The sequence below is a fragment of the Megalops cyprinoides genome, chromosome 4 (assembly GCF_013368585.1).
Source record: "Megalops cyprinoides isolate fMegCyp1 chromosome 4, fMegCyp1.pri, whole genome shotgun sequence".
NCBI lineage: Eukaryota > Metazoa > Chordata > Actinopteri > Elopiformes > Megalopidae > Megalops > Megalops cyprinoides.
This window is the reverse complement of record NC_050586.1, coordinates 12,618,426-12,633,967: the sequence shown is the minus strand read 5'-3', so window position 1 is coordinate 12,633,967 and position 15,542 is coordinate 12,618,426. Positions and strand designations below refer to the sequence as shown.

General features: G+C 44.5%; 1 protein-coding gene across 1 annotated transcript; it reads right to left on the bottom strand.

Moving 5' to 3' along the window:
• Positions 1-850: 850 nt before the first annotated feature.
• On the bottom strand, positions 851-15,332 carry slc25a37 (solute carrier family 25 member 37). The gene is made up of 4 exons (XM_036528062.1): positions 15,061-15,332; positions 5,350-5,578; positions 4,397-4,453; positions 851-3,953 (listed from the first exon to the last, which is right to left on the bottom strand). Exons 1-4 carry the CDS (start codon positions 15,253-15,255, stop codon positions 3,418-3,420), a joined length of 1,017 nt encoding a protein of 338 aa, XP_036383955.1. The 5' UTR covers positions 15,256-15,332; the 3' UTR covers positions 851-3,417.
• Between the last annotated feature and the right edge of the window lie 210 nt (positions 15,333-15,542).

The following is a 15,542-nucleotide window of genomic DNA, read 5'->3' as shown; positions in this document are numbered from 1 at the left end:
AACATGGCAGCTGTGTAGTGCAGTGGTAAGGCGCTGGGTTTGTGACTAAAATATTGTTCAATTCCCTGCTGGGGCACTGGCATTGTACCCTTTGGAAAGGTAGAGTTACCTCATTAAACTAACTGTACATGGATAAAATTGTATGTCGCTCTGGGAAAGAGCCTCTGCTAAATAACAATAATGTGATGTCTTCTTAACAAATATAACAAAAAGGTATCATTTTGAATTGTACTTGAAATATGCCATGTCTGTTTTTCCAATGCAATAACTGACCACACTGTTTATATACATGTTCACTGGCTGTCAAGTAAATCCATGTTTGCAGTTGCTTTGCATTTTTGTGGGTAATGGCTGAGGTTTAGCAAAAAAGTAAAGGTGCAATTAAATCTTATACAAAACAAGCTAAAACATGTCAAAATATCTGAAAATAGTCAGCACTCATTTCATTGCCCAACAATCAACAGAGCAGAGAAATATGTGAATTTCCCACTGTTCCCCATTGGTAAGTCTTTCTACTTGAGATTCTTGCATAAGGCCCCATAAAATTACCAATTTAGCTAAGAGACTTGACGCCGACGCCCCAGCCCCCACCCCCGACACGAAAGCACACACACACGCGCACACACACCCAGAAATGTTTTTCATCAATGTCAGTTCCCACGTGTAAGGTGGAAAAGGCCACTGCTTTTATGATGGTGAAAAAAATAATTAATTAAAAAAATAAAATGCATAGATGCACGGAAAGGACAAAAGGCACCAAGCCCCCATGTGATATGGACATACAAAAAAAAAAAAAAAAAAAATTCAAAAGCTGAATGTACTTTCACTCTGGCAGAAAATACCTGTGGAGTAAGAGCCTGAAGAAAAAAAAGAGTTCACTGCCATAAGAAGCTTCAGGAGACAGGCTGGCTTCAATCCTCTGGAACATGAATGTTCACAAGTACATTGGCCTTCACTGCCCCGCTTTTAAAGCTACACATCTGCGAGCACAACACGTTCATGTGCGCGTGCACACACAGACACAAACGTACTCACACAATCACAGCACCTCAAAGCAGAACTTTTCTTTTTGGGGACTGGAAAGTGGTGAGGGGAAAAGACAACATTTGTTTTGGGTTAGATCGTTGGAAAACTATATATGCGCCACTGGGATAAATTAAAAATTAAAAAAGCATTTAATTAAAAGCAAACAAACAAGACTTGCAACTTGGTGGGGAATCTGGCAATATTTAAAGGAATGTCCAACTTCCGAGGGGAGAGATGCAGGCTTGATATGATGGGAAGATTGTGGCAGGAGCACGGGGTGCTTGTGACAAGATCTGGACCAGATGGAAAAAAAACCCACATCGCCTCTGTTCATTGCCAACTGAACCGGTCGGTATCCAGTAATGGCCCCAATCTCACCAAACGCATCCAAGTATTCTGCGCCAACCAGCTGAAATTTGATTATGCCACTGTGAAACGCATACCAGTGTTCAAATAACTGGAAGTCCTGCTGGTTGGCTCCCCCAGGCATGGAGATCAAGAAGAAAATAAAGTGAGATCATGACGCAGCTCAGTCACATTCCCCCCAAACAAGATCAGATTACACACACTTACATGGCTCTTCGCTGACTGTTAATATGTACAGGCAACACACAAACATTTCAGAAGATACTTGGTTAGATTGAAGGACATGAAGGGGGAAAACATCACAGATGTTTCAGAGTGCAGTGGAACGGGGGCATCTACGCCTAAATCACCTGCACCCCACTTTGGTGTGCGCATAAAGCATTGACATTTTAAAGTTTTCTTTTTTGGACCACCTTGGGACCTGCATAATGCGGTGCTCTGCAGCAAGCTTTCACAACAAAAACCTCCAAAGCTGACGTTTCTCTGCAATACTATACAGCAATATATTATTTACAGTAACAAACAATTGTGCGTGATTTCAACATATACAAAAAAAAGAGTTTGGGCCCTGCTGGCCTAAATGCTTTGCTATGTAAAGGGAAGGGGGACAAAGAGAACACTTTTCTAGCATGCGTGCTCTGTGGGGTGCAAGCTGTATAGAAAAGACTGGAGTGTTGAAAACACTTATGACAGACGACACCCTTGTTGTCCCTTTTGACTAGAACAAATGTCAGATTTCTCGCCACTGCACCCATGCATTGGGGTTTAGAGTCACAAAAGCTTGACGCACTGGTTTTTAGATGAATGGCAAGCTCAGTGGAAGTGCAACTCTGATTTCCAGTTCTGGTTCTTAACTCCAGCTCCTGTAGCCTTTGATAAAACAATCACCCCTTTGTGGTTTTAACAAAGCGTGAATTTGTCAGTTCTTCTCATGGGTACCATCACAAAGTACAACGGGGCAAAACAGCTTCAAACGAACGCTTAAATAGCCCTGCTGTGAATTAGGATAAAACGTTATATTATTCAATTTCTCTTTTAAATGCATAAATAAATGTTATCAGGTTCAGTTAAGTTTAATTTGGGCCAGACCTATGGATTTATGTGGAAGTTTTTCACACAGTAGGGCAATTGTGCTTACCAATACTGTGCCATGTCCTATGAATTATGCCATCTTAAAGTGCACTTGTATTTTTCACAGAATCAACAGGGGCACTCTCAATGGCCAGAGATACTGTTGAACTGCGCGATAAATTCTGGCCACAGATTTTTAAGAGAGGCAGCGCACAGTATTGAGGCACTTTTAAAGCACAATTGTTCCGCGTTTGCTGCACGGCAAGACTAAGGAATGTGTTAAATTAAACAGTCACTTATAAATATACAAGGAAATAAAACAAAAAATAGCCGTGTGTCTCTTCCGAAACCTTGAAACGCTAGCTCTGAAAAGCAAGTAAAATAAATACAATTTCCTACATTTTCAATCTATAAACAAACGGATGAAGCAAAACATTGTGGTAGAAGTACATACTGAGTCACTACATGGACCATCATTTTTAGAGTGTGAGAAAGTGTTGTGGGCCATTATTTAGAGATAAAAAAAACACTGCTGCCCTGCGAAGTTGCCGTTCTCCTCTCCTCACTAATGAAAAGCTTTGGAGTGTGACTTCATTAGCTTTCATGTGTTTTGTAACAGGACACCTTCTCAGAAAAAATAAATAGAGAAACAGAAAGGAGGACCATGGGAGAGAATGGGCAGAGGTGAGAGATGGTGAGTCCTGGAGACTCCCCGGAGAGCTCCATGGGCCTGCCCTGCTCCCTTCAGAGAGTTTTCGAGACCTCTTTCGTTTTGGAACAGTGGCTTCCTAGGGAGTGAACAGACCAAGTGTAAGAGACAAAAGAACAACACTGACAAGCACGGCAAAGCCCAGCAACACCTCTGTTCTGAGGTGTCCCGCTCTCAGGTGGTCCCGGGATCAAAGTCGCCCCGGTTTGGGCGGTACCTGCTACCCCTGTCCCCATGACCCTTCCTCAGCTGGGCCCGGCCGCGGTCACCGGCTCTCGCTGCAGCTGCTGCTTGGTCAGGAAGTACTTGAAGAACTCGTAAACGGACCAGGCAATGGCGGTGGAGGGCATCTGGTAGATGACGCGGGCCTGCACGCCCTTGAAGAAGGCGGGCAGGCCCCCGAGGCGGTACACCGTCCTGAAGGCGTTGACCATGCCCGACAGGTGGCCGCTGATGTGCACCGAGCTCAGCGCCACGTTCTCCTGCGTGTTGAGCAGCGTCTTGCACACGTCCAGCGGGGTGGTGACGGCCGCCGACACGGCCCCGGCCGCCGCGCCCGACAGGATGTGGCTGGCCGGGTGGTACTGTCTGTGGGGGTTGAGCTGCTCCTGCATCAGCTCGTACGTGATGAAGTGCACCGCCTGGAAGGGGATGTTCATGGTCAGCTGCGTGCTGTAGCTGCGGTAGAAGGCCGCCAGCCCCTCTGTGCGCCGCACCGTCCGCACACAGTCCAACAGGCCCCGGTACGGAGAGTTGTACATCTGCATGCGCTGCTTCACCACTGCCATAGAGGGAGGGGGGGGGGAGCGAACACACAAGGAAATGCATCAGTGAGATGAACCACAAACATGAGCTCCAATATCACAGACACAGGAGAAACAGAAGACGGATCACTCTCATCAGATAGGTGAGACTAGCCAGTTGTATTGCTTAGGTTATTTACATTACATTACATTATTGTCATTTAGCAGATGCTCCTATCCAGAGTGATTCGCATACCTTAATGGTTTATACAGCTGGACATTCTACTGAGGCAATTCTGGGTTAAGTACCTAGCCCAACGGTACAACAACAGTGCCCCAGTGGGGAACTGAACCAGCAACCTTTTGATTACAAGCCCTGCACCCTACCACTACAGCACACTGCTGCCACACAACTGCAGACAAAGACAGGGGGAGGGCATTCTTTTTTTTTCTGGAGCTACATGCACAACTTTGCCGTTACCTTCAGCGGGGTTCATCACTGCGTCGTGAAGCACAGTGGCCAGGCTTCCTGCCACTCCTGTATGGGGAGATAACCAGTCATTAGTCTGGGTCACAACCAGATTCATTACTGAAACACTTCACACATTTCCCAAGTCATAAGGTGAGAATGTTAACAACCATACAGCATGCGAGTGGAGTAACACACCACAGTATCACATTCATAGTTAGAATATGCGTGAATAATTCTGTGTAAAACCTCATCTCTTTTTCTAAATGTAATACTCATTACGTATTGAACTTACAAATACACAAGACAAGAGGGTCTGCAATGAATGTATTAGCTAGCTATCTCTCTATGAATATTCCTCAAAATACTATTTTACCATTGCAGTGTTACCTGAAAAGTTGTATGATATTTTTGACAACAGTGACCACACCAGTAATTTCCATTAATGCAACATGGATGATAATTTGCTGCATTAATAAATATTTAAATTATAATTAATAAATAAATTGTGTTAGATTGTATGAAATTATCATGCTTCTAATAGCCCTTTGTGCTATTCACCAAACTTAAGCGATTATTTTAACCAGATCAATAACAAGCATGTTCTAAGGCTTATTTCTAGTATGTACCAGTTGTAAATTTCTATTTACAAAATGTAAGCATTTCCAAGGCTCAAAGCAACTGTGCAAAAGGTAACTACACATGCATACTGACACATGAGAGAGGGAGGCATTAACCTTAGTGAGTTCTTGTATCTATCATTGTTTTTTTTTTTTTTTTTCAGCATTTACCTTATCACAGGTAACTTCCCATGTTTCATTTCTATGTCGGAAAGATTTTCTCACATGGAAGGACCCATATCCAAATCTGGTTGTCTGCAGCTGTCATCATTTACATAACTACTCTTTGTAGGTCATCCAAAAAATGGAAAAACACTGTATGGGAAATTTCTTTAACTGCTGTACCATTGGCTATGTGGCTGTTGCCCCCGTTCTGAATGACGTCGCTGAGCGCGCGCTTGACCCTCTCGTAGCAGGCGAAATAGAGGGCATGGGCGGGGCCGGCCCCCATCATGGTGATGTTGAGGCCCCTCAGGGGCCGGAGGAGCCCTTCGGTCCGGACGATCCGGCAGAGAGCCTCATACACACTCCGGTACTGTGCCTTGGGGTCCGGCTGCAGGCTCTGCATCCGCGTCTGAAACAATCAGAGAGGAAGGGAGAGATTTGGGGTCAGAGAGAGACAGAGGGAGAAAGAGGGATGAGAAATTAAAACAGGAAGACATTAATGAGCATGTGGAGGCAAAGCAGACGGAGGATGGGTGCAGAAAAGGTGGTACGTATGAGAGGAGACGAAAGAGAAAGCGCTTGGGGCAAGAAAAAAGAGTGAATAATAGGAAGGGAGACGTAAATTTACCAAGGGCAGGTCTATATTTTGCGAAACAGAAATGAATCATTCAAATTCAATAATGAAAAACATTTCCTCTTGACAGTGGGAGGAAGACATTGTCTGAGAGAAAATGCAAGAACTATAAGGGGCTTTGTCCAATTGAATTTTGGACAAAACAACCCCAAAAAGAACATCCCGAGTCTTCTGTGGAAGGTTTTGCATCCCTCGGCCCCCAGATGTATCAGACGGAAATGAAAATGATATTTTATTGTTGGGAAAAGGGAAGGAAGCACAAGCAATATGCTGGCGGAAGATAGAAACAGTCCGTCTCTTGAGCTGCCCTATATTTTCGCCCGAAAAAACATGCTTTGTGTGGTCTGAATAATTTGGCAGGGTACAGTATAACAAAACGGCCTGCCACAAGGCCAACGCCCCCGTCCCATGAAAGACACACATCACTCAACCGTGAGACCAGAGCTGGCTAGAACAAATACTGCTGCTCTCTGGTTAGAGAAGCTTGCAATCAGTAGGTGGAGGACCCAACTGCCAACTGAGCAGACAGCAGGTGGAGCCACTTGGGGGCTGATGCCTGTTATCACCTATGACCAGATGGGCGGCCCAACATGCGTGCCTCTGGGGCCAAGAGGAGAAGTGAGGAGACCTACATGATCTTAGATCCCAAACTTGTGTCCTCCGGTGCACTAAAATCCTCCTTTACATCAGACTCAACTGCAGCAGCTGATAATGCGAGTTATACCAGGACACATAACGACTGGCAGGGAGATACTCAAGTCTTCTATAAACTTTCACAAAAAACTATGAACCCCTCTTAATTTAAATGTTTCACATTTAAAGTCCAATTACATTTGACAGCAAATGTGATAATGCAAAAAGAGTGAATTCAAATTTTCATAGCCTAAGTGAACAGAAGGAAGGGAAATTTTTTTTTAAATGTAGCAATTTTGAACAAGACAGTAAAATGAGCTTTTTCTGTGAGGTGATTGAGGCCGTGTCTAAATGTGAATGTCTAATGTGCGCCTGCTTGAGACCTGTGTGGTCCTTTGAAAGCCTGACACTCGAACGCATGTGGAAATGTATTCCCAGCATAACAATACCCCAGGGTCAGCGAGTTCACATCGTGCATGCGCCTTTGTTCTGTTCTGTGTCCTTCTGTTCTCTCAAAAGAGACCTGTTGGAGACTGCGGCGACAAATTAAAAATGCGAATGCTGTGCACGTACAAGAGAGGACAGCGCCCTTAAACATGACAACACTAAAAATAAGGCAATGCAAGAGTTAGAGTTGTTTGACCTGACGAACCCCCCGGTGCTGCGGAATCAGCAGCAATCACATGATTCAATTATTCTTTGTGCAAGCACATGGCAAAACATAACCCCGGAGATGAACCGAAAGCACACAGCACCGTAGCACAGATACTGATAATAAATGTAAATCGTGAATGATGAGGCGTTTGACATGCTCATTACTATAAGGATGACTGGCATTCCCCCCCACCGAGTCACCCCGCTGAATTAACAAATGTGAGCGTGGGACTGCATGGGGATTCTCATTTCTGCCTCGCTCCTTTCTAGGTCACTCAACCAGAGAAAAACCCAGGGCACCGAAAGTACTGATCAGGTTGCCAGTGCTGCAATATAATTACATGTAACCTCACATTTAGAAAATTAACTTTCTTCCCTGTAGCTGTGTACTTTGCTGTCTTACAACACTGTCGTGGAAAAGAGCGCAAGACAAATGTGGACTGTGCCTATGCTGTTATAACCCAGCCCAAAATGTGCTGAAACTTGGGGAGTCATATGCTGAACCTGTGCCAGTTGCTAATATGGGGTTTCTCTAAAGACCTGCTTCTCAGAAACAAGGTACTGTGTACACAGGCTTAAATCTGATTTCCACAAGCTTTGCAGCCTCCTTATCCTAGTAATTCCACCTACTTACCAGCTTTGCACTAGATAAACCACAGGAGAAGGGAATGAGCATGGGTTTATCTCATTCAGATAGCAGTAATTAGACACAAGCTTTCTGAACAGCATCTGTTCAATCCTGCCTAATTTCAAAAAGCTTAAGGTTTCCCCAACATTTGCAACAAAACCCTACAACATCAAAACTCAGTTGAAGTAAACTCACTGCCAAATCCTTCTGTTTGGTGCACTGCCCCAACCTGCACTTATGTAGCTTTAATGGAGTGACATCACACCAGATCAGTCAGATTTATGAGGTGTCTGGCAGCATGTAAAGATTAGTTCACCGACTCCAGTTGGTAATCTTCACTCATGATTCAACACACATGATTACCCCCCCCCCCCCCCCCCCCCACTCTTGTAAAATACCTTCACGTGAGATGTGTAGCCTTATGCAGGCCTGAAAATGCCCAGCTGTAGATATACCAGACCAAAGCAATCAATGCTGGAAAACACATGAGAGACGAGGCTGGTAGACGCTTGAGAGAGCTTGTGAGAAGATGAACTTAAATCTCCAGGGAGACAATAATGTGAGAGGGGATGGGGGGGTACACCAATGCGGCTCTCCTCTGTATCCTGATACACATTGGAGGGGTGCCGACAGTGACAGATCCAAATAACGGCTTCCATTAAGTGATTAACATGGTGTGGCTTGCATTCTTCAGTGTAGCCTTCATGTGGCTAACAACTTTATTACAATGCAAGCCTGGCTTTTTGTAAAAAAGTGAATGCATCTAACACAATAACTCAATGAAAAAAAGGTACCAGCATCCTTTCAGAAAAATTAGGGTTAAGAGTTGACACTTGTAACAGAGTGAAAGCAAACAGCAAATAATTCACCTCCCAGAGAGGGCTCAATAGGTCATTAAACCATGTTGCAATTTCAGTTATTTTATTCTGTGTTTACACCCCCATTCAAAACAACCTGTCAGGACAATTTTTGTAATCCTCAAACAGCTGCTTGGCCCTAGCCCTTCTACAAATTCAGACAGCTCCTGTTTCAATTTGCAATCATAAGCCCATTTACAGGAACAAGGCTTGCTCAATCTGGATTGGCTGGCCGGGCACTGCTGTGCCTTGGGCCGAAAAAATGGCTGCTCTGCCTGACTCTGTTGCATGAGATAAACTGAACAACAATTCATTAAATCAGCGCATAAATTCTGCCTTGACTGCAGAGGGCTTGGCAGTGGAACACTTCTAAAGGTAAAGAACTCTTCTCAGACGAGACAAATATTGATTCAAAATATGAATAATTCAATGAGAGTAAATAAAACATGGGGAGAAATAATTCTGCCGAGTCATGCACAAAGACTCATTTGTTTGTGTTGTTTTACTGCCACAGGTCTTGGTTCAGCACCAGGAAGTACATTCCTGATGGGCTTAAGGCGTTCTTCAGTGGAGGGAACAGTGGATGCATGAGATACAAAACATTTTGAGATGCAGAGAGACTGTGGGGAATAAAAAAAAAAACATTTAACCCTTTGCCAGCTGGAAAAGTAATAAGGGTCATTTTAACGGGAAGATGATGCACAGAACAGACAAACGCAGACTGAGGCATGCAGACGCTGCCAAATAACTCTGCATGACTGTTCAGTAATGCACAATGTTACTTACACTCACTCTTTGAAAGCCATTTCTATGTTGGAGACAAAGCAAATACGATTTTAAAATTACAGGTCTTGTTACCAGACACCTACTTGTATATTGGCACGCTTGAATTTGAAAACAGGATATAAAAAAAGCTGTTTTCAGGAATACATGTCTACTCCACTGCAGCACAGCAATGTTTAAAAAAAGTGCCTTCTGCACGTGCTTTTTCGAATACTTTTTTGCTATTCCCTTTAGGAAACATATTTTATTTCCTAGAAAGACACAGGAAAGGTAAGGAAAGGAACTTTATCCCCAGTGTCTGTGGTTTGAATTATTTCTGTCATTTTGTTTGGAACACGGCTCCCTTTTCAGCAAAAAGGAAAGGAGCCCATTTTGCATTGGAGTGGAAAAATCTCACCAGCTCATCCTGCCTGGTCAGGCTGGAGAGAAAAGCAGGGCTGGAGGCGGCCTCGAGTGGTGCAGGATCACTCAGCTACCGCTGCCTGAGAAAGTCTGATTTTACGACACACCCCCCCCCCAGGCACTCTAACACAACGCAGGGATGGCCTGTGCTCGTGGAACCACATGGCAGCCTGCAGAGACCATGGGTGATCAGCACATCCTGACTGGATGAACAAGTTCTTCTGTTTGGAGTTAGTGGGATCAGTCAGGGCGGGGGCCCCTGTACAGCCAGGCCTGAAAAACACAGCGCACGGTGACCTCTGAAGCCCGGCGCACGGAGGCGCTGGAAGTCGGCCACCTTGCGGGAAGGACGTGCGGGCCCGCGTGGGAGCCGCGCGGATTCCTGAGGCAGGGAGGCGCGCCGGCGCGTGCGGGTGAGCGAGCTTGCCGCAAGGCTGCCAGGAGCCCGGGCCATTTGACGAACAGTTTGCTAATCAGCTCCATGGGAGTGGGAGGCTAAGCCCGCCCTTGGCCTGCGCGGGGCCGATTCCCGACAAGGCAGGAGCACACACACAGAGGCGTGCCTGCAGCCACTGCTGCGCGGCTGGGCCAAGCAGATAGCAGCCAACGCCTTAGCCAAGCCCACAGCGGCGGGGCACGCAACAAAACTCCCTGTCATTTTCTCACAGGCGACGCGGGGACCTGCAGAGAGACAGCAGCTCAGACACGACTGCGAAGCCTCCATTTCAGCGCCGGCACCGCAGCGGATCCACATCTGCACAGCACAGGAGCCCGTGCAACCGGCCACGCTCACTGTGCCGCCATCCCTCTTCGCTCAAGCTCTTCCATAATTGCTTAATGGCCTCTGAATCATCTCTCAGGCTGCCGATGAATCATTCACTGTTTCAGAGGGGAAGTAATAAGGATGCTTTTTAGTCTCCACTGAGGGGGCACATTCCCTCTTTCTCCAACACTGACGTCTCACTCAACCACATCACATCCAGAGTATACTGCCACATAATTAACCACTTATTAAAAATGTACGATTTGATTTAAGCGTATGCGTTTTCATTTAATTTACAGATTCAGCATTTACAACATCTCACTCACAGGGAAGCATGTCCATACATATGTATGCATAATTATGAATCACATATGAAAAGCTTGCAGCACAATGGGCTCAATGAAAAGTGTGGGAGGACCTGGCTGCTGCGTCACTCACATTCCTGAGTATGACGCACCTGAGGTTCCTCATTTGGGCTCACGCTTTGATTAATGCTTACTATGGAATCTTACTACAAAGCAGAGGCAAGGGCGGGCTTTCACAAATGTGGGTCAAGGTTCTCCGTACGCTCACTGAACACACGCACACAAGCAGACGCCGGCTCGCAGACACTCGTCAGAATGCACGGATTGCACAACCGCCTGGGCCTTGCGGCTGTCATCGCTTTATGCCACACACGTTCAAAACTGCTGTTTCATAACACTGGCAATTTCCACTTTGGACAAAATGACGTCACATTCTGCACTGTGTACAGTATTATCATTTCCGTCTTTGTGATCATTGTCCCATAATAAAATGTGCAGAAATCCAGATACAGACAAGAACTCCCACTTCTTAATGGTTTCTTTTGCCTCGTATACTGTAAATGCTTCTGTATGCACACCCTGACAGCCAGAGCAGTAAACCTAACTGACTACGGTAAATCATTGACCCGAGAGATGCACACAGATCAGTAATATGGGCTAAAAAATCCACGATGAACTTGTAAAAGCTGTCACTGCAAAATATTATCATGCTGCCATCATATTAACAGGATCCTGTCCCTCAGATGCAATGGTCAAATTGGCTGCACTTAGTCATGACCTGTAGGGATTATTCACAGCATCAAGCAATCATTACGGCCTCTCATATTTATACATAAGGAAGCCCTATGGCATTTTGGTTTGTCTTTCTGATCCTTGAAAATAAATCAAGAAAATAAAATAAAATTAAACTCCTTAACAGCCCAAACTTGATTTCAATTTATGAAACTTCGCAATCATATTATAATATGACACACAGTAATTGAGTTAGCCCTTACTCCCCATACAGTATGTGTAAATGTAAGTCACACTTGGTATAATTTCATAACTTTAAAATGTGTGCAGGCTTTAGGCCATTTGGGTGTGGGTTTTTTTTTTTTTAACAAGGAAGCTAAATCATATCAGTGGGACTTCATTTCACAATAGAAACTACAGAAACTACAGAATGACTGATAGCTCCAGTATTAACTCACAAACTTAATTACAAACATCACATTTCTATTCCAGTCATGGTGGAATAATGACAGATGATGATTTTGACATTTATCATAGAATATACTACTCCAACACATTTATTTTTCTACTCGCTATGGCCACAACCTTGCAATTTGTGGCAAGATAATATTTAAAAATTTTGATACTTCAACTGAGTTAGGCAAAGAAAGGTGGCAGAAAATAGTAAAGGTAAATGGGGAAGGCAAAAAAGCTGAGCACTGTGAGGGGGTCATGAATACTATGACGAGCTACTGGTTTCTCAACAAAAGTTAAATTGAGCTTCTCTTCCCTGAGTCCTGTAGCTCAGACTGGTCACTGACATTTACATTTGGTCTCATGTCTGTATGACACAGATAAAACTATTAAGATAAACTCTCTGTTATTTAAGATGACAAGAGTTACTTTTCCTGTGGTACAGCAGGGAAGAAATAACATCTGCATGGGTGTTGAGGTACTGTAACTAGTATCGTTTCCAGGGAAAATTTCTGGTGTCATGGCCACTCTATGACAGAAATCATTCAGAGAATGCTAAAATTCACAGCTCGACAGGAAACGGATTCCTGTCCGCATAATCCTACATCACATGTTGGCGATGCAAACATCTTTTTACAAACATGGGAGAGAAGTATGATAAGTGCCACACAAGAGATTGAGTAAGCTGCAAAAATGTATTCATTGATTATCTGATTTTAAAGAGAAATGCTGGGCTTAAAACTTCTCACCCTGCTCTGAATGCTGACTCATTATGACAACAAAGTAGATGTAAGTCAGTACATGTTCCTTTTAAATAATAAAAAGAACTAAACACAGTGCAAGCCAAAGTGATAGGATTACTGTGGTTCAAGCAATTAGCCCACTTGTGACAACTTTCTAGATGCAGCATGTGGGTAAGAGTAACTTGTGAAAAACAAAGAAGTCCTTTACTTAGGGTGACCATACGTCCTCTTTTTCCTGGACATGTCCTCGTTTTGGGACCTAAAACATGCGTCTCTAAACGAGGATGTGTCCGGGAAAAAGAGGACGTATGGTCACCCTACCTTTACCTACAGTATGGTGTTTCTGACAGTCAGGAAAAAACACCAGAATCACTTTCTCCTGTCATGATAATTTCATAAGTCTATAGCATTGCGTTGAATTAACAATACAGTATGTCTGAGAGTGCAAAATTCATGGTATCATACTACAACACAAGTATTGGGTTACAAACATGTGCCAAAGAGGAAAAACACTGATAAGCAAATAAATACATCATCATATCTAATCTTGTGAGAACATCCATTTAAAGCAGATTTTCAGTGGATTCACAGCAGCTTGATACATGAAGCCTGGGTTGTTCTGTATGAATGTGAGCTGCCCAGCCATGTAGAGTCTGGTCCTCAGTCTCGTAGCATTACGATGGATCGAGCCAAAGAGCCCAACAATCAAACCCTGGCAGCCAGAGAGAAGGAAGTAGCCACAATGGCCGAGTAAAGCCGCTGAATGGAGGCACAGGCTAATCTGGCAAAATGTCAGGTCATTTAATTGTAATGGTTTAGCTGCGACGGAAAGTTTTGCTACACCGTGCTCTCTTTCGCCCACGTACAAGCTTCACAGTACAGCTACCCGGTGAAAAGAACCCCGCTGGGTTTGGGACCGCCGTCCCAGACTACCGTCTCTACAAAAGCAGAGACGTCCATGTGATTCAGAGGCCTTGTGTGCGTCTGAGTAAACTGTTGTTTTAAAGTCAGGACTCAGGATGTAAGCGAGATTAGCTCTGGGCAGATGTGGGCTGACGCACGCACGTCTCCCTGGCTCACTCAGTGTCACCCGATTAAAGGCACAATCATTGCATTTCATTGAGAAATGAACAAACCAACAAATTGAAACCTGTCCTTTCCCGTGGCTTGGTGCAAGTTTAGGATTGAGCTCTTTTGTTTGGGAAGTGGTACTGCACCACACAGTCATGACATCAGCACTTTCACAAGGGCCCATTAGATAACCAGACCTGGAAAAAAATATAAAACAAAAAAGTCCAGTCCAAGTGTGGAATCGTTCAGAACTGTGGGGTGCGTGGAGAGATAGCCTGTCGCTTGAGCTTGCTGTAAATGATGAAGCAGAAGGAAAAGGAACATCCCTGTCATTGCAAAAGAGAAAGGCATGGGGCAAAGTACATTACAAACCAGGAATCATGCACCTTTCACACACAAGCAGTTAATTTACACTACGTTAGGGAGCCCAGCAAGTCAAGAGTAAAAGATTACTGGCATGTAGCTAACTTTTACAGTAGTTAATTTACAAACATACAAAAAGTTGTTTTTAAGTTCCGGCTACCTGTCAGTAAGTGTACGCTAGAAGTATGCCGAATACGCTCAACTCTAGACACGTGAAACTGGCTTAACAGAAACTCAGTGGAATTTTAACATCCATGTTTCGGCAATAAAAAGTTCACTGTCAATCTTACCAAAAAAGTGTCATTCACTGCTCAATGGCTGGGACTGCAGCCACGTATTATTAAACCGACTTTGAACGGAGGGGGCTCTCCTCTTTACCTCGCCGTGACCTTCACTGACGCGTGAGGGTCTCGGTATGTCTTTGACATGTTGAAAAAACAGACAATTCGACAGTCCCATACACACGGCGACAGAAAAGTTGTCTGTTGTAGGCAGCTGGCTTGTCACATTGCTAAGTTAGCTTACTGTATGTAAAGTAAAAGAAAGTTGCACATTTCACAACTGTCTAGCCAACAAGCCAAGATTGTTAGCCTGTCGCAACTAAACGAGCTAGTCACCAGTTCTCAATACTTAGCCAGCTAGCTAACTATAACCACGTCGTTTCACTGTAGACTAACATTATAGTTTGCTGTCGCTACACTTAGCAAGCCAACAACTTAGCTAGCTATCATATAACAGAATACCTCATGTAGCATTTATTTTGAGGAATGAGAGACCAGATGCTATACTTTGGCACTAGTCGGCCAGCTGGTTAGCCAGAGTGCTTATTGTGGCTAACTTCATTTAGCTAGGTAGCCAGCTAGCCTTTACCTTGACAGAGTCCACGGGGTACATCACAGTGTGCTCCAATATCCCTGCCACGGCGCCCGCTGTCATGTGCGTCGCCAAGGAAGCAGTGGGTGGCAAACTCTCGTAGTCATCCCCTTCCAAGGACTTGCCGTCTCGGCCCTCGTTGCTTTCCGACATGTCCAAGGTTGCAACTACAGGATCAGTGCGAAACTCCATGCGGGAGAGGCTGGGGAGAAGATGTTAACACACCACTTACTGAAACGGCGGCAAGGATAGCCACACCATCATCATTGCGTTCCAGCGCCGTGTGACGTCACTTCACCTAGCGACAGACCGTCTAGCTCGAGCAATGAAAAAAGCAAAAACAGCAAAATAAGGCGGGGTGATTTAAAAATGAGGCGGGATATGCAGTGGAATTAGCCAATTAAAATGACCTGCTAGGCGAACCCATTTCAGCAAGCCCAACACGATCAACAAGCTGTACATAAATCATCTCAAGGAAC